At 63.2% G+C, this 20,574-nt stretch overlaps 9 protein-coding genes across 9 annotated transcripts; all 9 read left to right on the top strand.

The window, feature by feature from the left end:
- Nucleotides 1-986: 986 nt before the first annotated feature.
- On the top strand, nucleotides 987-2,081 carry LMXM_01_0130 (conserved hypothetical protein; the record flags this gene model as incomplete). The annotated part of the gene is made up of 1 exon (XM_003871489.1): nucleotides 987-2,081. One exon carries the CDS (start codon nucleotides 987-989, stop codon nucleotides 2,079-2,081), a length of 1,095 nt encoding a protein of 364 aa, XP_003871538.1.
- Nucleotides 2,082-4,104: 2,023 nt separating this feature from the next.
- LMXM_01_0120 (conserved hypothetical protein) lies at nucleotides 4,105-5,313 on the top strand (the record flags this gene model as incomplete). The annotated part of the gene is made up of 1 exon (XM_003871488.1): nucleotides 4,105-5,313. One exon carries the CDS (start codon nucleotides 4,105-4,107, stop codon nucleotides 5,311-5,313), a length of 1,209 nt encoding a protein of 402 aa, XP_003871537.1.
- A 1,145-nt stretch (nucleotides 5,314-6,458) lies between these two features.
- On the top strand, nucleotides 6,459-7,046 carry LMXM_01_0110 (glutaredoxin-like protein; the record flags this gene model as incomplete). Its single annotated transcript, XM_003871487.1, has 1 exon — nucleotides 6,459-7,046. The coding sequence occupies one exon, from the start codon at nucleotides 6,459-6,461 to the stop codon at nucleotides 7,044-7,046; it is 588 nt and encodes a 195-aa protein (XP_003871536.1).
- Nucleotides 7,047-8,173: 1,127 nt separating this feature from the next.
- On the top strand, nucleotides 8,174-9,121 carry LMXM_01_0100 (conserved hypothetical protein; the record flags this gene model as incomplete). The annotated part of the gene is made up of 1 exon (XM_003871486.1): nucleotides 8,174-9,121. The coding sequence occupies one exon, from the start codon at nucleotides 8,174-8,176 to the stop codon at nucleotides 9,119-9,121; it is 948 nt and encodes a 315-aa protein (XP_003871535.1).
- A 336-nt stretch (nucleotides 9,122-9,457) lies between these two features.
- Nucleotides 9,458-10,282, top strand: LMXM_01_0090 (conserved hypothetical protein; the record flags this gene model as incomplete). The annotated part of the gene is made up of 1 exon (XM_003871485.1): nucleotides 9,458-10,282. One exon carries the CDS (start codon nucleotides 9,458-9,460, stop codon nucleotides 10,280-10,282), a length of 825 nt encoding a protein of 274 aa, XP_003871534.1.
- A 1,197-nt stretch (nucleotides 10,283-11,479) lies between these two features.
- Nucleotides 11,480-12,193, top strand: LMXM_01_0080 (conserved hypothetical protein; the record flags this gene model as incomplete). Its single annotated transcript, XM_003871484.1, has 1 exon — nucleotides 11,480-12,193. One exon carries the CDS (start codon nucleotides 11,480-11,482, stop codon nucleotides 12,191-12,193), a length of 714 nt encoding a protein of 237 aa, XP_003871533.1.
- An 838-nt stretch (nucleotides 12,194-13,031) lies between these two features.
- On the top strand, nucleotides 13,032-14,831 carry LMXM_01_0070 (conserved hypothetical protein; the record flags this gene model as incomplete). The annotated part of the gene is made up of 1 exon (XM_003871483.1): nucleotides 13,032-14,831. The coding sequence occupies one exon, from the start codon at nucleotides 13,032-13,034 to the stop codon at nucleotides 14,829-14,831; it is 1,800 nt and encodes a 599-aa protein (XP_003871532.1).
- Nucleotides 14,832-15,884: 1,053 nt separating this feature from the next.
- LMXM_01_0060 (conserved hypothetical protein) lies at nucleotides 15,885-16,640 on the top strand (the record flags this gene model as incomplete). The annotated part of the gene is made up of 1 exon (XM_003871482.1): nucleotides 15,885-16,640. The coding sequence occupies one exon, from the start codon at nucleotides 15,885-15,887 to the stop codon at nucleotides 16,638-16,640; it is 756 nt and encodes a 251-aa protein (XP_003871531.1).
- Nucleotides 16,641-17,929: 1,289 nt separating this feature from the next.
- On the top strand, nucleotides 17,930-19,927 carry LMXM_01_0050 (putative carboxylase; the record flags this gene model as incomplete). The annotated part of the gene is made up of 1 exon (XM_003871481.1): nucleotides 17,930-19,927. The coding sequence occupies one exon, from the start codon at nucleotides 17,930-17,932 to the stop codon at nucleotides 19,925-19,927; it is 1,998 nt and encodes a 665-aa protein (XP_003871530.1).
- Between the last annotated feature and the right edge of the window lie 647 nt (nucleotides 19,928-20,574).

The following is a 20,574-nucleotide window of genomic DNA, read 5'->3' as shown; positions in this document are numbered from 1 at the left end:
TGTGTGTACGGAGGCCAGGCAGCCCCCTCCCCCTCTATCCCTGCCAACGCCGAGCCACTTCGGATGCTGACGTAGAGGGCTAGGCCCTTACGACGTAGCGCGACGGATGCCGGCGGCCATGTCGTGGATGGCGCTGCCATCGCACCAGGCGATGGCGTTTGTGTGTGTGTGTGCGTGTGCCTGCCGCACTCGGGTGGCAGAGCGGCCTCCACCTCCCCCCACCTCTCTCATGTTCTATAGAAGAACGGTCACATGGGCTGAGGCCTGCAGAGTGTGCCGTGAGATGGAAAACGAAATGTCTCGCACGGGCCGGTGCGTGTGTAGCGCGTGCGGCAGCCGCCGCGACAGGCGACACACGCCCCGACGGCACCTCGCCGCCCGCTGCGTGTGACTGTTGCGTTTCTTGTGGCGCGGGCGAGGGCTCCGGTGCTTCTCTCTTCTCGTTCTCAGGGTGCCGCCTCACCACACACGCGCAGCGCCACATGCCCGCCCGCCTTGCCGCACAAGGCCGTGAAGGCCATCTGTTTGTGAGGGAGGCGGCGAGACGTTGGAGGGCGGTGAGGTGCACACTGTCGGCGGAGTTCGCGGAGGGGCCCGCTTGCACGTGTGAGTGTCCGTGTCCGTGTTCTCCTCGCATCGCGTGTATCTGCGTCATGTGTGTCACGGCGCATGCGTCAGCGCCTCCTGCTTTACAATGCTCTGCTGCTGCTCCCTGTTTCTCGTCTCCTGCGCCGCTCTGCTGTCCATGCGCGTGTCTGCACGGATAGGCTCATCTTAGACAAGCGCACACGCACAGTGTTAAAGCGAGCGAGAGGCACACGTATCTTCGGCTCTCCCACCCCCCACCTACGTGCCTACACATCGAGAGAGCCGTTGGGCCAAGGATGCCTGCACGGGAGTCTGGTGTCTCTCGTGTGGTGAGAGCAGTGGCGCACGGCGACGGCGACTGGGCAGATGTGCCGCCGTCACTGCGCAACGTCATCGTGATGGCACTAACGCAGTCTTCTAGTGCGCCTCTGCGCTGTGTGCAAGGCGGCGTAGGAGATGCGTCTTACGCGGACGGGACGGGGCAGGTGCCCGGGCGCATCAACGGGGCCTCCGCGACACCGCTGCTGACGGAGGAGGCGGTGCAGAGCAGCATCGCGACGTTCGAGGATGCGGCCTGGGTGCGGGAAGAGGCGGTGCGCAGCTTCGCAGAGTTCCACAACAACGTCGAGTCGCTGCACGCAACCATGCGCACGCAACTGCGGCCGGTGTGGAGGACAGCGATGCAGCTGCGCCCTGACATCCTCGCTGACGTGCGAGACGAGTGGCGCCTCCGCCGACGTGACATCATTCCAGACGGCATCCCGATCCCTGCCGCCGCCGTGCAGCACATCGCGCGGCAGGAGACCATACTGAGTGAGGTGGAGGACACGCTGCAGGCGCTGCGCAACACGTCGGTCCGCTTCGCCGCTCATTTCCTGTCGGATGAAGAGAAGATCTCCATGGGCGCGAACCCCGCTTACCTACGCGCTCCGGACATCGACAAGGAGGTGGTGGTGTCACGCTCGCAGAGTACGTCCACCTCGACACAGCGCGCGGTGCCAGCAAGTGTGATCTCATTTCCCTCGTCTGCAGGAGCTGTGGCGAGTGCCCACGTAAAGCCTTCCGGGTCTAGTGCTGCTGCTGCTGCCGTCCACACCCCACGTGAGGAATACAGTCGTCGTTATCAGGGAAGCCGTGCGCAGCACTACCACCACCAACACGACGACGAAGCGGGGCTGGTGAGCTCCAGCTCGAACCGGCACATGTGCAGTGGGAAGTCCTCCTGTGCGAGCCGGGGTGCCAGCGATGATCCTCTGTTGGAGGAGCTGCGCAAGCAGTATCAGCTGCGCACTAGGGAGCTGAAGGCGCAGAATGAGGCGGGGGGAAGCCGTCGAAGCGAGCCCGGTGCATCGCGATCAGCGGCAGAGGCACCACCGCGGCGCGGTAATCGGGCCCGAGTCGCCGCGTCGAGATCATTGTCTCTAACTTCGAGGGCTTCATCGGCGTCTGCAAGTGTATTGACCAGCTCCAGCTCGACAGGGTCTCGTCGCTGAGGAGGGACGGGCGCGGAAGGGGACTGGCGGCGCCTCGGCTTCCCCTGGCGCCTTCGTGACGCATGTCCTTAGTCTCCCCCTCCCCCGTTACGCTGCCATGGGAGGGGAAAGACCGCATCGGCGATGTTGAGGGCGGGCGAGGGTGGGTGGGGTGGCCGGTCGGATGCCACGATGCGCGTGCACTTGTCACCGTCGCTCTCCCCCTCCTACGCCTCCGTATCTTGCATCCGCTTGCGCATGCTCACTGGCTTCCTTCTGTATGTATATTTCGTGTTGTCTGCCTTCGTAGATGGGATGGTGGCGCCACCCGACTGACCCGTCGGCGCACACCGCCTACGAGCACCACCGTCACCGCCTTCCACCGCCCTTGTATCGACATCACCGCAGCACCTGAGAGGGAGTGGGGTGGTGGTGGTGGTGGGGGTGAGGGGAAGAAGCATACGCGCGGGCGCCCACACACACACCGTGAGCGATCCAAAGTTTGAGGACACCCGCGTCATCGTTGAACTCGTTGCCGGCCGCAGCGACAACAGCATCGAGTGCCGTTACGTATTCGACCGAACACGAAGAGAGACACGTGAAGAATGCAGCGATGGAGCTCACACTGGGCGGCGCTAGGCATACAGGACGCCTCGCGCATGTGTCAGGGACAGGTCCCGTCGACGCAGAGACACGGCAAAGCGCATGATCTCTCTCCTTCCCTCTCGCTCGCCCTCGTCTCTCCTGTACACTTTACCCTCTGGACTGCTGAAGCCTTGCAAGGCCGCAGGTGCCACCCGTTTCGCTCGACTCATCGTGCCCATGACCGTGCTAGTCCTTGTGCTGTCGTAGGTCTGTTGCCAGCTGCCGTAGCCCCGTCCATGATGCTAGCATCCTCGTACATCTTTCGCAGCCCACTCCATACTTGCCTCCGACTCTCCCCCCGCTCTCTCTCGGTGGTCCGCCTCCTCCCTTTCGTCCACCGCTGGCGCGTACGTGTGACACGGCCCTGCAACCGCAGCAGCCACAGCGGCGACGTTGACTTGGGCCGTTTCCCCCCTCCTCGCTTCCTCCACCCCCACTCCTGTTGCATCCTGCACAGTGCACTCAACCGCATAGACACCATTCGCTTCGCCATCCGGCCCCCCTCACTCTCACCGCCCTCCTCCCCCTGCAGCGGACAACGCACGTCGCGGGCCCCTTTTGACGCACGCACTCCTTCGTCTGGTGCGTTCCCCCACCCACTGGCCACTTGAAACACACCCACGCGCGCGCACGTGCATCGCCATACATCAACGCCATGCACTTCGACCCTGGGCCGTCCTCGCGTCACCAGAGACCCCAGCGAGAGAATCGGTACACGGTGCACTACAATGTCGATGCTCGCGCCGCCCCCTCCAACACCGTGACGCTGCTACCACTTCGCCACTACGGCCGCGCACGCGACATCAGCGCGGCGCTGACAGTCCCCGTCGTGGAGTACCGCCAGCCGCAGTGGACGACGCCGCCGGGAAGGCCGCTCTGGACACTGTCTCCAGTTCCCAACCCGACGGCCGCGGCAACTGGTGTTGAACACAGAAATGGCGGCAACAGAAGCGGCACACCGCACGCGTACTGCATCCCTTCGCGGTGCCCGGCAGCCTTCACAGCCGCCCGTACTCTATCATATTTTGGCGGTGCGGCCGCATCCGCAGCGAGGGCCACACAGGCGACGCCGCGCTCCTCTTCCAACGCCATGCGAGCGCCATTTACGTCTTCCTACATGGAGGCATTGCCTCAGCGGGATTACGAAGCTACAGGCAGGCGAGTGCGAGGGGAGCGGGCGGGTGGCGCCACTGCTACCGCAGGGCGGCACTCCACCGGGAGCTCACCGCCACCACGTTCCACTACGAGTGACCGGCAGTCACATCGCAGCCGTGACATTGCGCAGGTCCGCCCTGGCTGCACGACGTCCACGGAGCGCATCCGCTACCGCAACGGCGTCACGAGGAAGTTGATTGACCTCTACGACGAGGTAGCAGAGTTGTACGACTGCCGCGAGAACATGAGGAACCAGGTGAAGCAGGCGATGCGCACCGACCCCCGCTACTCTAAGGAGAGGCACGGCGAGGTCCGACTCGCCGGCGAGCCCACACCCCAGCAGCAGTCCGCTGTAGAGTCAGTCGAGGACGCGCTTGAGGTCTTGCACGACGCCGTGCACGAGCTGGTTGCGGCCTACCTGACACCGGAGGAGAAGCGCTACCTCGGCATCGACACGCATCTCTTCCAGACCAACACGGAGAAGGCAAACACCTATCAGTACGCACCGCCGCCGCCGAAGCCGCAGTCGTCGTCGAGGAGTGCCGCACGAAGGGCCGGTGGAAAGACGTCCAGGGCGGTGAAGTCTCCACTGCGGTCCACTCGCCACCGAGAGGTGCGCGAGGAGGAGGAGGAGGAGGGTGAGGCTCATGAAGACATAGCAGCCACCGCGCCAACGCCGGCAGCTCCAACTCGCACCGCCCCTGCCGACACGCCGGCTCCACCGCAGCAGCCGTTGACTACGACGACGACCCACAACAATATCAGCAACAACGTGTGGGACTCGTCGGCGCCAACGGCCTCAGCTGCCTTCAGATCGGCCGCCATCTTTCCTCCAGCGTCCCCCGTCAAGCTTGCACAGCAGTCTGTGGCTGAACTCTCCCCGCTGTTGGCTCCGCCACAGCCGGTAACGTCGTCGTCGCAGCCTTTCTACTCTTCCATCGTGCACGCCGCAGCGCTGGAGACGCATGAAGACAGCTTTGGTGCCACAGCTGAGCAGAGACCTGTGGCGGCTTCCCATACAGAAGACACAGAGATTGCGGAAGGGACCCCGGAGCGCGTCTTGGCGTCGGCTGCGTCCGCGTCGACACTGAGCAGCGCGTGGCCCACGGACACAGGGGCGCGGTCGCCACCGCATCCGCCGCCCGGGTCGCAGCCCCCGCTTGCAACTGACCCGCTCGTGAAGGCGTCAGCGAGGAGCAGCCCCGATGAGCAGAATACGATTGCCAGGACGCCGCCGGCGATCCCCCCGAGATGCACGTCGGTGCAGGCGCAGGTGCCCGCACTGACTTCCGCAAACTCTACGGAACCGCCGTCGCACCCGCCCAGCCAAGCTGCCGCCGCGACGAGCTGCAACGACGCCTCTGCTGCACAGGCCTCCGAGCCGAAAGCACAGACAGCGGTCTCGAAGTTCAAGCGCTTCCTGATCGACTCCGACAGTAACAGCAGCTTCTGACTCGACTTGGTAGAAGCACTGCAGCTAGCGGTGGTGGTGATGCCCCGAGGGCACCGGAGGAGGAGGCTGCTGGGGAGGGGGTCCGAAAGCCAGGAAAGTCGATGGCCACTGCGCATGTGTGTGTGTGTGTGCGCTTGCATGTGTGCAGAAGTGGCGATGTATGGCGCCGTGGCTGATGTGATGAGTGGCTTGACGCGCTCGTTCAACTTACTCTCCCGCAGGTGCACATGGCGCACACGGCACCCTCTCCCTCCTCCTCCACACGCACACTCCGAAGTTCGGTGCGCGCACCTTCTCTTTTGTTTTTCTTCCTGTGAGACTCCCCGCTAAGTGTCCTCGCGCGCACCCCCTCCTCCCCCTCCCCATTCCACCGCCGCCGGTCTTTCACGCCGCTGCAACAGATGCTCTCACTGCAGCTGAGAAGGTGTGGGTGGCGGTCATGGAGACAGTTGCCGGAAACGGCTGTGGAGTGATGCAGTGTGGAGCAGGAGACTGGTAGAGTGTTACGCGACTTTCCGTCTCGGCATTTCCCTTCCGTTGCTCTGCGACTGCCCACTACGCCTTGGCGGCCTCCACTGGCGGGCGGGTGCACGAGTATGCGGACGATCGCAGCAGGCACGCGGATGTGCCTGCGCTCCCCGAGCACGTGTGAGACCCGCTCATGTTTCGTTTTCCCCTCCTCCGCCTCCCCTCATGTGCTGTCCTCCCTCGTCCCTCCGTCCTGACCGCTGACGTGGCGCACTCGCCTGTGCACACGTGTCCTTGAAAACATGGGCCAACCAACACAGCGCCCGCATAAGCCCTCCCACGCACACCACCGCTGTGTAAAGGACTGAAGCTGTGAGCCCCCACACACCCACTCGAGGGCCGTTTCACCACACCCACACCCACGCAACACGCACACCAAAAGAAAAAACGAAATAGGAGTGAACACGTGGCGCTGGAGCCGCACCGAGACGCATCGTAGGCCGGTGACGCAGCGACGGGACGCACGCACGCAGACACATACACGCAAGGTCCTCCGTTGCTCCTGCGTCTGCACAGACTCTCGCGTCTTCCCTTCCTCTGCCCGCTCTCTCCCCCTTTGTGCGGTGCTCTGCTGGCCGTTGGCTTGCACGTCGCCCTTGGCTATGCAGAAATTACGCATGCTGCCATTCTCTTACCGCGTGCTCATGCGCGGCGTGTCGGCGGTGGCTGGCGCGTCGTTCGTGGCTCTGCGGCATCGCACGCTGGCGGGGACGACGCGCTCGTTCTGCAGCAGCAACCCGGTGTGGCTGGCGCCAGCCGCACCGACGAAGGATGCGCCGCCGGCGATGGGTGGCGACACGGACGCTGAGGAGACGCACCCTGACTTTCAGCCCCGCATGGTGTCCAGCGACCTCGCGCAGGACGAGATCGCAATGATCAAGAAGGATATAGACGACACGATCCGCGACGAGGACATTGTGGTGTTCATCAAGGGTGTCCCAGAGGCGCCGATGTGCGCCTTCTCGAAGCGCATGATTGACGTGATGGAGGCACTTGGGGTGGAGTACACCTCCTTCGACGTGCTTGCTCACCCGGTGGTGCGCAGCTACGTGAAGGAGGTGAGCGAGTGGCCGACGATCCCGCAGGTGTTTGTGAAGGGCGAGTTCGCCGGCGGCGTCGACATTGTTCTGAAGATGGCGGAGAGCGGTGACTTGCAGATGCTGCTGGATCAGAAGGGCATCAAGCATCGTGATGCCAAACCGTAGCGGTTGGGGAGGGGGAGGGGAGGGGTGCCTCGTTTCTCGCTGCTTTCGGGGGCACAAATCTCCGCGTGGGTGCTTCTGTTGGCTGACTCGAAGGTAAAGTGGTGTGTGTGTGTAAGGCACTCCCCCCGAAGAGGGTTTACGGCGGACGTGTGGGCTCCTGCTCGAGTTTTGCTGTCTTGCGTGGTGACACGTGCGCGTGCGCGGGCACATTGGATTCTGCAGGGGGCGTTCATCTCCCTGAGCGAGCTGAGGCCCCACAAGCCTTAGGGATTGTTCGAACTTTACAGCTGATCAGGCATGCATACAGCAGCACGAACGGCCTCACGCGCGCGTGGGTGCATGCTTGGTCTCTACCTAGTGTGCGGCGTAGCGCAGGGAGGGATCAGCGTTTACGTGCTCCGTCTTTGCCGCACCTCATCAAGGCGCAGTCCCTCGCTCTTCTTCCGCCTTTTCTCGCGCGACTCTACGTTGGACAAGATGCACAACGGCCCCCGAGAGGAGGGGAGGTGGGGGGAGGGGGAGGGGGATCTGCCTTGGCAGCGATGTGCGGTCACTTTCAGTGATGCTGCCAGTTTTGCCTCTCTGCTCATGCACCCCTCCTTGGCTGCCTTGCGACTCTCCCGGTGTTCTTCTCCGTTGCCGCCGTCACGTTCTCCCTCTCTTCTCTCGCTGTCCCTCTGCGCGTATGTGTGTGTGTCCAGGACTCCAATCTCTACCCCCTCCCCCCTCCGCCACCCACGACGGCGTGTCCGGTGCTGCGTATCTCTGCGTAGACGTGCTCTGCAGCGGACACGGGCTTCATTGGACTGCCGGCGGGTTGGGCAGGGAGGTGACTTTATAAGGAAGCCCTGTGTGTACGTCTGTGTCTGCCCGAGGGCCGTGTGCCGTGATCGGAGTCCCTCCCTCCCTCCCACCGTCACCGCCCAGTGATACAGGATTCGTCAACCCGGCGGCAGCACAGGGCATTGCCCTCCTCCCTCACTTCTTCCCACACACGTCGGTGCGGAAGCTCAACTACTCACGCATCATCGCTGTCCATGAGGGCGTCTGCCCGGATCCTTGCTGCCGTCGCAGCAGCGACACCATCACCGTCGAAGGCACGCCTCACAACGAACATTGTCGGCGGCATGGGCAACCAGCTTTTCCTCGTTGCAAATCTGTTAGCCACAGCGCACCGAACCGGCATCCCGGCCTACCTGGAGGCGACGCCGTTCAGCAGCAGCGCCGAGGGCCCACGCCCCACCTACTGGGCCACACTTTTTCGCGACCTCGGCCATCACGGCGTGCAGATGTGTGCGTCCTCGCCGCCGCTGCCTGTCGTGACGGTGCCAGAGACGCGACCAGTGCGGAAGGTGCAACTCGATGCGCAGCGGGCCTGTGTCTTCAACATGATCGGCTTCTTCCAAAGCCACGCCTTCTTCGACGACCACCCGATCATCTCCTCTGTCATTCCACGGGAGCTGTGGGACTCGGCCCGCGAGCACCTCGCCACGTACTACGGCAGCGGATCGTGCCACACCGTCGCCCTGCACGTGCGGCGCGGCGACTACACACGCTTTACCGACATCTTCGAGCAGCTCGACGTCGTCGAGTACTACGATGCGGCAGTGCGGCAGCTGCTTGGTGGCCTGCTCTTGCACTCACCTTCGCTGCTGCGGCGGCAACGGCCAGCGGTAGACTCGGCCCAAGCGCCGACTGTTGGCATACTGCCGCTGCTGCCGTTTCACTTGCTTGTCTTCTGCGACGAGGAGCGTTTTGGGCACACCGTTGTGGGGTACTTTCGCACCAAGTACAAGGGTGCCGTGATGGTCAGCCTCGTCTGCGCCGCGACGGAGGCAAGCGCGATATCGGCGAGGCCAACGGCGTCGTCGCCGTCGATGCCGCGTGATGTACTGGAGTTGCTGATGATGTCGCAGTGCAACGACATCGTGATGGCGAACTCCACCTTCTCGTGGTGGGGCGCTTACCTGAACCGCGTCTCACTGCGCCGCGTCATCGCACCGTCCCGGTGGTTCGTGAAGGATCCGTACCCGCGGTCAAATCACCTCTACTGCCCTGGGTGGATACTCCTCTGATCGAAGTGAACTGAGGGAGGGGGTGGTGGTGGTGGCATGGCGAGCCGGCGCATGGATGGGGCATCTTTCTGCCCTCGTGGTCGTCCTCACGGGACCGCTCGCCAGGTGGGGGAGAGGCCAGCGGCGGGACACGACCCGCGCGTTTTGCGTGCTCGTCTCTTGTCTCTGTGTCTCTCATGGGAGTGGCATCCGACCGCGGATGTGCTCTCTTCACCTTCCCGTCGTTGCCCACATCCCCTCCCCTTCTCTTGTAACTCCGCACAGCACACTTCCGGCACGCGTAGAGACTCTCTTCACGGAGGCACACACATATAACTGCCACTCCTCATCACCTTGATGCCCTCCATCGCCGCCCTCGCGCGCACGCTGCACGGTGGCACCAACGTGTACAGGTCCCGCCTAGATTGCCTCAAGGTACTACACGCCGTGGAACAGTCGTCGCCGCCGCCGCCGTGGTGGACGCCAGACTGCTCCAACTTTGTTCGCCAGGCAGAGTCGCTGAGCACGTCGGCGAGCTCCACGGCTGCCCGCCAAAACCCTGTCATCGTTGTGGAGGGGTTGGATGGCACTGGAAAGACACTCGTCACGCGCACGCTGGCAGAGAAGCTATCGGGGGTGGCAATGAGCACGCCGCCGCCGCAGTTTGCGGCAATCCGGGAGACCTTCCGAGGCCAGGAGGAGGCCGTGGCGAGAGCCTTCTACTCCGCTGCCAACTACATTGCAGCCGCGGGCATCCTGGAAGCGTCGCAGTCGTCAGCGGTCGTGGTCGACAGATGGTGGTGCTCTACCTGCGCTATGGCGCTGGCGAACGGCTGCAACTACGACAGCTTGCCGCCCAGGGGCGATGCGGTGTACCGCTGGCCAGCGGACTTGCCAGCGCCGGATGCCGGGTTTTTGCTGTGTGTCGATGAGGCGGTGCGGGTGGCGCGTATCCGCAGGCGTGCCCCTGAGGATGCGGAGGAGCGGCGCCTCTCCTCGCAGAGTGAGATGCGCCGCGTCGCGATGGAGGCGTACCGCCGCACCAATATGCTGACCGAGGTAGCCGCACCGTCATATCGGGTTGCTGTGAACACCATCTTGCGACTCCTGCCTGACAGCGGTGTGACACATTTTGCCACGGCCTTTACGCAGGCGGAGCTCGATAGCATCGAGCCGTATTAGAAGCCCGTTCGTGAGGCTGAGGAGAGGAGTGCGGGCTTGGTGTTTGGTCTTCCGCGTGTCCGTTTTCTCTTGCCGCTCACCGAGAGGTGGAGGCCGCTCTGCCACCCGAGTGCGGCAGGCACACGCACACACACACACAAACGCCATCGCCTGGTGCGATGGCAGCGCCATCCACGACATGGCCGCCGGCATCCGTCGCGCTACGTCGTAAGGGCCTAGCCCTCTACGTCAGCACCCGAAGTGGCTCGGCGTTGGCAGGGATAGAGGGGGAGGGGGCTGCCTGGCCTCCGTACACACAGAGAGGGGGGAGGGGGGAGGAGTGCACTGGACCCTGGGATGCGACGCATGGGGGTGCGTGCCCCCCTCCCCCCCGCCATCACGGGGGAGGCGAAAGGGCGAGAGGCAACAGTGTGAGGAGGGACCCTACGCCGCGTGTGTACACGTTGTCCTTCCTGTTGTGTCAGGACGATGTGACAGCCCTTCCCAATTTCATGCTCGTCGCAGCATCGCTTGTAGCTGCTCTCGTTCTGTGGCTTCCGCTCTTCCTCAGCGGACCGGACGACGCCCCTGCCGGCACCTCATGCTGTGTACTCAGCAAGGCATGCTCTGAACCTTCCTTTAGAGACCGCCCCCCTCCCCGCGTCATCCACACAACCTCCATCGCAGAGGCATCACAGAGTGTGACGTCAGCGAGATGTTAGCGACAGCGTGCACGAGAAGCGAGAAGAACGATTCAACCGGTGGTTTCACGGCTTCGCGTGACTCGCGGTATGCTCGTGCTCACCAGAGAGTGAGAGCGACTGCCTCTCTGTCGGCAGTTCCTTGCTCTCATGACAGGCGTGGACCGCTTCTTGCACGTTGGCGCCTCCGTGATGACTATGGCTCGACAGCACCGCCCCTGTTACTCTTCTACACGCCCGCTACCCCGCGTCGAATGCTATGGCTGACCTCTACGGCTCTTCCTCTGCCTCTGCTCTCCGCGCCACCACCACAAACACGTACACACACACACACACACACGGGTGCGCGACTTGCACTTCGCCTCTTGCCTCACGAGTCCGCCAGCCGTGCGCTGCTCTTGTCGTCTGGCTTAGCAAGCTCCTGGCCCCGCTGTGCTCGCGCGTCCGTCGGGTTGCGGGCTGCCGGTTCTCCTGCGTCCCCATAACGCTTCCACCTGCACGTCACACCCTCTTATCAATGCCCGACGTTTCCTCCACCGCGGTGGTGGCCGCCCCTCCCGCCAAAGAGAGGCCGGGTGGCAGCGGAGGCGTGCTGCTGCCGCTTGCCGTGGCTGGAGCTGGTCTGCTGTGCCTGTGGAAGGCTTTCCACATCTGTTCCGTTCCCGTTCACCCGCGTTGCGTGACCGTCGTCTACGACACGCGCCGCAAGACAGTCTTGTGCACCTCGGCGGATTGCGAGATGCCCCGGGACTCACTGCCGCGGGTGTCTCACTTCAACGCGTCACTGTACTTCGGGTCCGCGCTGATGTACTGGAGCCGGACGCGGCTGCTGGTGCCGCCGTCCTCCTTCTTTGGGGTCTTCACGCTTCCGCGCAGCGTCCTTGAGGAGCCGGGCGAGTCCGTGAACTGTGTCGTAGAGGAGGTGGCCGTGCGCGACGGGTCCGTGAACATGATGGTGACTGTCTTCTACACCATTCCCTTCGACCAGGTGGAGCGCTACCTTGCCGCCGTCGGCCCTGAGCCGCCGAACGAGGTAATCGGCAAGGCGGCCGCCCAGGTTGCACGGGTGCGGTGCGCAGAGCAGTCTGCCGGGATCTTGCTCAGCAAGACCCGCCGCGAAGCGTTCATGGGTCCGTACAAGGACCACCTTACCTCAAAGCTCATGTCGGAGGCGGCGGTGCTGGTGAGAGACGTGGCTGTGGAGAGTGTGGTGCTGCTCGAGGGGGGCTAGCGATGGCGCCAATGTGTTGTCTGTGTTGTTCCACCCTCGCACTGTCGACGCCTTTTCCTCCCTCGACTCCTCACGTTGATGCCTGCGCAGCAGCACCACAGCTCCCGCTCTCTCGCTCTGCCAGAGCGTGCCCACACACACACACACACACACACATCTGCGCTTCTTTGGTGGTCTCGAGGTGGATCTACTGGCTGCTGAGCCCTTTTTTCTCCTGTAATATATGGGATGCCTTCCTGCCGAGAGCGCCTGCACACCGGTGCCCACGCATCGACACAGCCACGCGCATGACTCTCTCCCCTTCCCGTTCGAGTTTCCTGTAGTGAGTAACGGCGGTGTTGTGCTCACCGGCAACACGGAGAGCCCCCTTCCGCACTCACGCTCCAAGCTCGCTCTGTGGCTCTTGGCGGCAGCCACAAGGGAGAGGGGCGTGCGCGGCCTCGCATGTCCCCATCGCCCCCCTCTCCCCCTCCTCCCTTCTGCTCCACGCCTACCCACCCACCTCGTCCGCTTTCTTTTTTCTCCTCATCCACCAGTGCACCCTCAGGGCTCTCCCCCTCCCCCTCCCCTCTCGCCACCATCGCCGCCATCGCCGCCACCATCACGACGGGTTGCATATTAGTCTTGCCGTGCTAAGCGTTGCTCATTTTCTTTCCACCGGCATCTGTCGCGCTGTGCTGCCTATACAGACCCCCCCCCCCCACACGCGCCCGCACGCCTGTGCACGTGTGTGTCTGTGGGTGTGCCGCCGTTATGCCTTCCACGTCTTCCCTCTCCATCTGCCTCTCTTCATCCTTCACACGCTTCCGTCCGTCCCCCACCCGAAACGGTTGCTCGCATGTCCTCTGCCGAGTTTGTGCGCAACGTGGATGCGCGCACAACCATCTACCGCTGGGAAGCTTCGGGGCTGGACGAGTTGAACCGCCAGAACAAGCTTTCCTCCCTCCCCTTCTGGATCCCGAACTCCACGACGCGACATCATCAGTTTAGGGTCGTGCTGCTGCGCGGGTTGGTGCAGGCTGCGACCCCCGCCAGCGACCCTTTCGGCGTACTCGTCGAGCTTATCGCGCCCCCGCCCCCGCCGGTGGGGACGGCGAACGTGTCGGCGGCATCGGCAGCAGTGCCGTCTTCCTCGTCCTCCGGCGACTTCCCAGGCGGCTGCGCTGTGACGTGCGAGTTGCTCCCCATTGACTCGGCGACTCCAGCGGCGGAAGAGGAAAAGCAGCGCAGGCACGACAACGGCACTGATGCGGCGCAGAGAAAGGTGATCTCGTCCACCAAGATGGCGGTGCTGGACGCGAACAACGCGCAGGTGAGCTTCCCGGACTTCATTCCGGCAGACGTGCTACACAACACGCGCTACGTCAGGGGGGCACCGAAGTCCTTCACGCTGCAGATCACCATCGAGACGGGCATCAGCGTTCCGCTGCACCAGGCTGCCACGACCGCCTTCTCATTCTTTTCCTCCCTGACGACGTCGGTGGGTCACTTGCTCGGCAGTACCGCGCAGCTCTACCACGAGGGGCGAGAGAGCATCAACAGCACGATTCTCGCGCCCGCCGCGTCGGCGCTGGCGCACTCCTCCGAGCTTTGGAACGGCACCCCGTCCTCGCCGTCTGCGACTGCTGCCTACGCCGCGACGCCGCCAATGAAGACTGCTGCTTCGACTGCAGCTACTCTGCCGCCGTGGGAGCAGCCGCCGGAGGAGTGGCGTGACCGCGCCGCTGAGTGGCACACTCTTGTGAGCGCGCGGTTGCCTGGGCTGGACGGTACGTACCGACACGGGGTGGAGAAGACGCTCGCGCCGGACGAGGTGGGGCTGCTGGCGGAGGTCGGCCTTGCGGAGGCGGACTTGTGGGCGCTTTACAGCCTGTTCGACTTTGACCGCGATGTCCAAGAGGGCCTTCTCGCCTCTGCCGAGGTGCGAGCGCATCGCTATCACCTGGTGCCGGCCCGCCTCAAGGAGGCAACCTTCTGGGCCAACTACTTCTGGAAGGTGCACTGCGTCGGCCAGTGCGTGACGGAGCGGCAGGTGGCGGCGGTGCTGGTGGCACTGTGCATGCCTTCACGGTCTGTTCACACAGACCTCTCCACCCCTGTAGAGATGCTGCGGCACATCCTCGATGGCGAGGAGGCAGCCGCTGTCGTGGAGGACTTCGTCCAGCGCGGCGAGGCAGCCGAGCCGTGGTGCACCGTGGCCGCAGGGACAGCGCGCCACTGCAGGAACGTGCTAGATGCTGCGTCAAAACGCGCCGAGCTCGCACCCAACACACGCAAGCAGGTTGGGCCGACCCTCTCTCGCTTGGAGAAGGTGTTGTCGTGGTACAGCGATGCGCTGAACGGGCCCACAGATCCACCCGCTCTGTCCGCCGCCGCCGCTGCTGCTACTGCTACTGTGACAGCCGTGGCGGTTACGAATGTTGCCGCGGCTGCTTCACCGGCGCCACTACAGACGGAGGAGGCGCAAACCCCGCCGAAGCAGCAGCAGCAGGAGCGAAAACCATCTCCCACAGCCTCCCCGACCGCCGCTGTGCCCCCTGCGGTGGAGCGGGTAACATCGTCGCCCCGCGACGGCTTGCGGAGCGTCAGCCAAGTCGCGTTTGTGGCAATGCCCTGGGAGGAGGAGGAGGACGTGTAGGAGCGAGCGGTGTGGGTGCGCCGATGTTGCAACGCATCAACGGCGCCGGTGAGAGGGAGTGATGTCGGCCAGTGAGGTGAGGAGAGGTGTTAGCGACGACATCACTGGTTGTTTTTTTGTTGCCGAGATCCAGGCATAGATTCTTTCTCTCTGTGCGCGTGCACGTTGTGAACCGTCGACGCGATGCCCTTTTTTTCTCTTACTGTCCCCCACGAAGCATCTCCCTCCCCCCACACTTCTTCCAACACCCCTGCCATCCACTCGACCTTCCGCACATCACCCGGCGTCTTCGCACGCTCCTATTCGCCTCGGGGAGGGCGGTATTTCGCCGCGGTCCAGCACCTATGGATACGCTCACACGTATAAGGATACGTGTACACGCACGTCGCCGTACACAGACCGTACCTGTCTGTGTGTGCGTGTGCCACCCCATCCACGGCGTGTGTCTATCTCCTCGCCTCTTCCACGTCATGTCCGCTTCTCTCTCTGTCTTGTGTGTTGTCGCGTTGGGACGTGCGTGCTGCTATGCTTATGTCTTCAGTCCTCGGCTCTTCTCTCCCCCTCGCTATATCACGCAGGTCAAAGCCCTCCACATGCCCTCCCCCACCCACACGACGGTGCGCACCGAGAGGACCTCTCGCGTCCTCTGCCTTTCTCCTGGTGCTCGTGTGCACGCGTTTCTGGCACGTGACCGGGGGGAGGGGGTCTCTGTTCTCCCCCCTCACATCCCTGTGCGGGTATTTGCTCTCTCCCCTCCGCCGACTCGCTCGCGCTCGCTCTCTGTTGAGCGTCTCTGCATCCACCCTCCCCTGTCCTCTCTCCCGCCTCTCCTTTCCCTTTCTCCGCTCAGTGGAGCGCTTCTTCGCCTTTGGTACTCTCAGCACACCGTCGACAGGGGCGCGCGTGCGTGTCGTCGGGCAGTCGTCTGTTCTCGCGGTAAATCGTCTTTCCGCCTGGAGGTGGTGGCCGAGTCGTCCGCCATCCCTCACCCGCCACACTTTTTCCGGCGGTAGTGCACATAGTCCTTGGGCATACAGAAGGAAAAGCAGACGCATGCGGCGTCTGCCACGCTTGTGCACACGCCTCATTGGGTGCTGCGGCGCCACTGCTAGCGGCAGCAGCAGCAGCAGCGGCAGTGCCGCTGTCCTCGCCGCTGTGGCAGCGCCATCAGCGTTGGTGTTGGCCGCGCGCGGAATTGCGACCAGCGGTCGTGTTACGAACGAGGACCGCCGCTGGTGGCTGGTGCATCTTGAGTGCGCGCCGGATGTGACGCCCGGCACGTTTGTCTCGTGGCTCGATTGTTGTGGCACCCACACCACCAAGAAGTTGATCGAGCGCAATATTTGGACCATCGAGCAGGTAGCGGAGCTCGACTCGGACCGCGTCGACGAGCTCAAGTACAAGGAGGGCTGCCTGAAGATGGACGTTGTCTGGGAGCACGCGCGCACCATAATCACTCCGCTGAAGCAGCGCGAGGTTAGCGGCGGTGTTGAGTCGCAGCTGCAGAGTCGCATTCTGGAGCTGCGCAAGAAGCGCGAGCTGGAGCGGCAGCGCGAGTTGATTGCGAAGGAGCGGGCGACGGTGAGCGACAAGCGTGAGGAGACGCTGCGGAAGCTACGCGAGAGCATTGCAGCCAAGAAAGCAGCGCTGCGTAAGAAGCTGGACGAGAAGCATGGGGAGGCTACACCAGCGGCTGCGGAGCGCGCGTCGACGGAGGCGCATAGGGGGACCGCGGAGGCAGCTGTGGAGGATGAAGCTGTGGGCAATATTGTGGATCGAATGAGCGGTGAGAAACCACCTCGTGGCTAAGCCGGAGTGCGCGTGTGCGTGTTTACGTGTGCGGACATCGGGTCCGCGTGCATTGCCCTCTGAGAGGTGCTGTGACGGGGTGTTCATCAAGGGGAGAGAAGGAGTGGCGGGGAGAGGCCGCGTGCGGGGAAAAGGACGGCAGAGGCTGAGAGGTGCGGCGGCAAATGGGACTTCGCAACAGGGAGCAGGAATGGGCGAGGGGAAGAGTGCGCAAAGTCTGGGAGAGCGCTTAGCTCATACACTGACCTACACGCACTCTTCCCCTCGCCCTCCCTTGGTCGACCTTCTCTGCGGACGGCTCCTCTCCTATTCATGTCCCTCGTCTCCTCTACTGCTCACTCGCAGCAGTGCCACCTCACTGACCCACCGTGACAGTGCCATCTGAGTTGGACAGACCGAGAGCTCGTTGACAGTAACCGACGTTGATGTGACCCTCACACAAAAGCGAAGAGGGGGCGGAGAAATAAGAAAGAAGATGGCAGTGCACAGCCGACCACCGCGGCGATGACGCGACTGGCCCAACATGTTCCGAAAACTGCGAAGAAGTGGGCAGGGGGGGGTGAGGCTGCTGCAGCATGAGGAGGGGCGTGTGCGTGTGTGTAGGCAGCACACGCACGTAGACACACACACACACACACACACATACACACCTCCTTTGCGCTTCTCCTTTTTTCCCTTTGTTAGATGCCTTTGTTGCCCTCGTGCGCATCCCACGAAGCACACGTCCGCCTCCGACCGACACCCCGCCCCTCGCCCCTCCCTCCCCCCTTGTGGCGCGACATTCACCATCAGCGCACGTTGCCCCCCTCAACACTCTTGCTCACCCCACAAAAGAAGAACGAAAACCGGCGCTGCAGCTCACATACCTATTTTGCTTCGCCGTTGTTCATTACTTTTGCCGTCCCGACTCCCCCCATCCCTCTCCGTCACTCCCTTTCCCCCTTCCTCTCTCTCCTCTCTCCACACGCCCTCTCCTTTGCCACACCACGCCAAATCTCGACAGTGAGCCGCAAGATCGTGTGCAGGTGTGCGTGTATCTCTCCCCCCTCCCTCACTCCCCCCCTCCCACTCACATTCTCGGTTCCGTCTTCGCCCCCCCGTTTTCCCACACTTTCCTCGTCTTCACAGCCGCCGTGTCCCCGCTCTGCCTGTGCTCGTCCCCCCTCCCCTCAACCCTCCCAGAAAACGCTGCGCCGTTTGGTTCGACTGTCTGTGCGGCGTTGCACCTCTGCTCGACTTCCCCACACCCCTCCATCGTACCCACAGAAGGAACCAATTCCCAACAAGCCATGCCTGCTCCGATTTTCGAAAAGGTTCTCGTCGCCAACCGCGGCGAGATCGCCTGTCGTGTGATGGCGACCTGCCAGCGTCTGGGAATCAAGACGGTGGCCGTCTACTCCACCGCCGATGAGCAGGCCAAGCACGTGAAGGTGGCGGACGAGGGCGTCTGCATTGGCCCCCCCGCCTCCGTGGAGAGCTACCTGTGTATTGACAAGATTGTGGATGCCTGCAAGAGGACGGGCGCTCAGGCCGTTCACCCAGGCTACGGCTTCCTGTCCGAGAACGGCGAGTTTCAGTCGGCCTTGCAGAAGAACAACATCATCTTCGTCGGCCCAGACGCGCACTCTATCGAGGCTATGGGCGACAAGATCGAGTCGAAGCGGCTTGCCCACAGTGCTGGCGTGACGTGCATTCCCGGCTTCATCGGCGAGGTGAAGACGCACGAGGACGTGCTGAAGTTTGCGAGAGAGGTCGGCTACCCGGTCATGATCAAGGCCTCCGGCGGTGGTGGTGGCAAGGGCATGCGAGTGGCGTATAATGACAGTCAGTGCGTGGAGTACTACGACATGTGCAAGGAGGAGGCCAAGGCCGCCTTCAACAGCGACAAGATGCTCGTCGAGAAGTTCATTGAAAACCCGCGTCACATCGAGATCCAGGTGATCGCGGATCGCAGGGGCAACACCCTGTACCTGCCAGAGCGCGAGTGCTCCATTCAGCGCCGCAACCAGAAGGTGATCGAGGAGGCGCCGTCCGTCCTGTTGGATGCGAAGACCCGCAAGGCCATGGGCGAGGAGGCTGTTGCGATGGCGCGAGCCGTGCAGTACGTCAGCGCCGGCACGGTCGAGAACGTCGTCAACCCGCAGAAGCAGTTCTACTTCCTCGAGATGAACACCCGCCTCCAGGTGGAGCACCCCATCACGGAGGAGATCACCGGCATCGATCTCGTGGAGCAGATGCTCCGCGCCGCGGCGGACCTGCCGCTCAGCATTACGCAGGACGACATCAAGATCAACGGCCATGCCACGGAGTGTCGCGTGTACGCCGAGGACCCGATGAAGAACTACTTCCCGTCCATCGGCCGCCTCACCATGTACCAGGAGCCGACCGGGCCCGGCGTGCGCTGTGACTCCGGCATCATCGAAGGGTCGCAGATCTCCGTTTATTACGACCCGCTCATCTGCAAGCTGTCCACCTGGGGAAAGGACCGCACGGAGTGCATTGAGCGTATGGAGAAGGCGCTGGACGAGTACGTCATTCGCGGTCTGCGCCACAACATTTGCCTCCTGCGCGACGTTGTCACGGAGCCGCGTTACCAGAGCGGTGACCTCACCACCAACTACTTGCCGGAGCAGTACCCGAACGGCTTCAAGAAGGCGGAGCTGACCCCGGAGGAGACGCAGCTGATGTATGAGGCGGCCGCCTGTGCGCACCTGAAGCGCGAGCGCACTCACTACATCCAGGGCACTGCTCCGGCGGAGCGTCAGTTCTACGTCTCTCTCGGCGCTAGGCAGGAGGACGAGATGCCGGTGTACGTCCGGCAGCTCGATGACTCCCACTTCGAGGTCGCCGCGTCGAAGAGCGGTCCGTTCAAGAGGCTGGAGATGGCGTGGAGGGTCAGCTACCCGCTCATCCGCGTGAAGGATGGGGAGAGGGAGACGGTGCTGCAGTTCTGGGGCACCAACGAGGTGACGTACGGCATCCAGATGAAGGGCACCACCTTCAACGTGAATGTAATGAGCGACCTGCAGTCCGTGCTGGGCCACTTCGTGCCGGTTGTAGAGACCGCCGTCAATACGAAGCAGGTTCTGTCGCCCATGCCAGGCGTCATTGTCGCCATCAAGGTTCAGCCTGGGGAGACGGTGGTCGCTGGTGAGGAGCTTCTGACGCTGGAGGCCATGAAGATGCGCAACAAGATCCACGCTCAGGCGGACGGCAAGGTGAAGGAGATCAAGGTCAAGCTCGGCGCCACTGTGGAGGACAGCGAGGTGCTAGTCGAGCTTGAGTAAAACGAGCCCATCACATGGGCGCTGCGTTCATGTGTTCGTATCTGCGCGTCTGAGCCTCTGCGTCGAGTCCCCTCTCCTCTCTCCTTCCACGCCTCCGCCGCGCTGCGCGACTACGCGCGCACGGCTTTGATCCATCGACACACACACACACACACCCACGAAGCCCGATAACGATGCAACGGACCAACGACGGTGGGGGAGGGTGTGGGGTGAAAAAGAAGCCCAAGTGGAACTGAACCACAGTCATCAAGTGAAGGCATCTTCCTCCCACCCGTCGTTACGCGTGTGTGTACCATGCATGCATGGCATCACCTGCCGCTCCCCCCTCACGTGTACATTTTCTTCAAAACAACGGACATCAAAACGGCGGGCTGTTCCCCCCCTCCCCTCCCCTCTCCCTTCGCTTCCCCACCCTAATCTACCCACGGACGCCCCCCTGTTCCTCTCTCTGTGGTCTTCGCTGACTGACCATTCTTCCCCTTTCGCTGGTTCATCTCTTCTGTGCGTCTTCTCTCCGCATCCCTCCACCCCTCCCCCTCCTCCCCCTCGCTGAGTCCTCGCCGCCCCTCCCCCTCCTCCCCCTCGTGTGTGTCTTTGGATGCCTCACGACTCCTTCCCCTGATGGCGGTACACACCTCACAAGACGT

The sequence above is a fragment of the Leishmania mexicana genome, chromosome 1 (assembly GCF_000234665.1).
Source record: "Leishmania mexicana MHOM/GT/2001/U1103 complete genome, chromosome 1".
Classification (NCBI taxonomy): domain Eukaryota; phylum Euglenozoa; class Kinetoplastea; order Trypanosomatida; family Trypanosomatidae; genus Leishmania; species Leishmania mexicana.
Note: the sequence above shows the minus strand (reverse complement) of the source record. Positions and strands in the feature narration are given on the sequence as shown.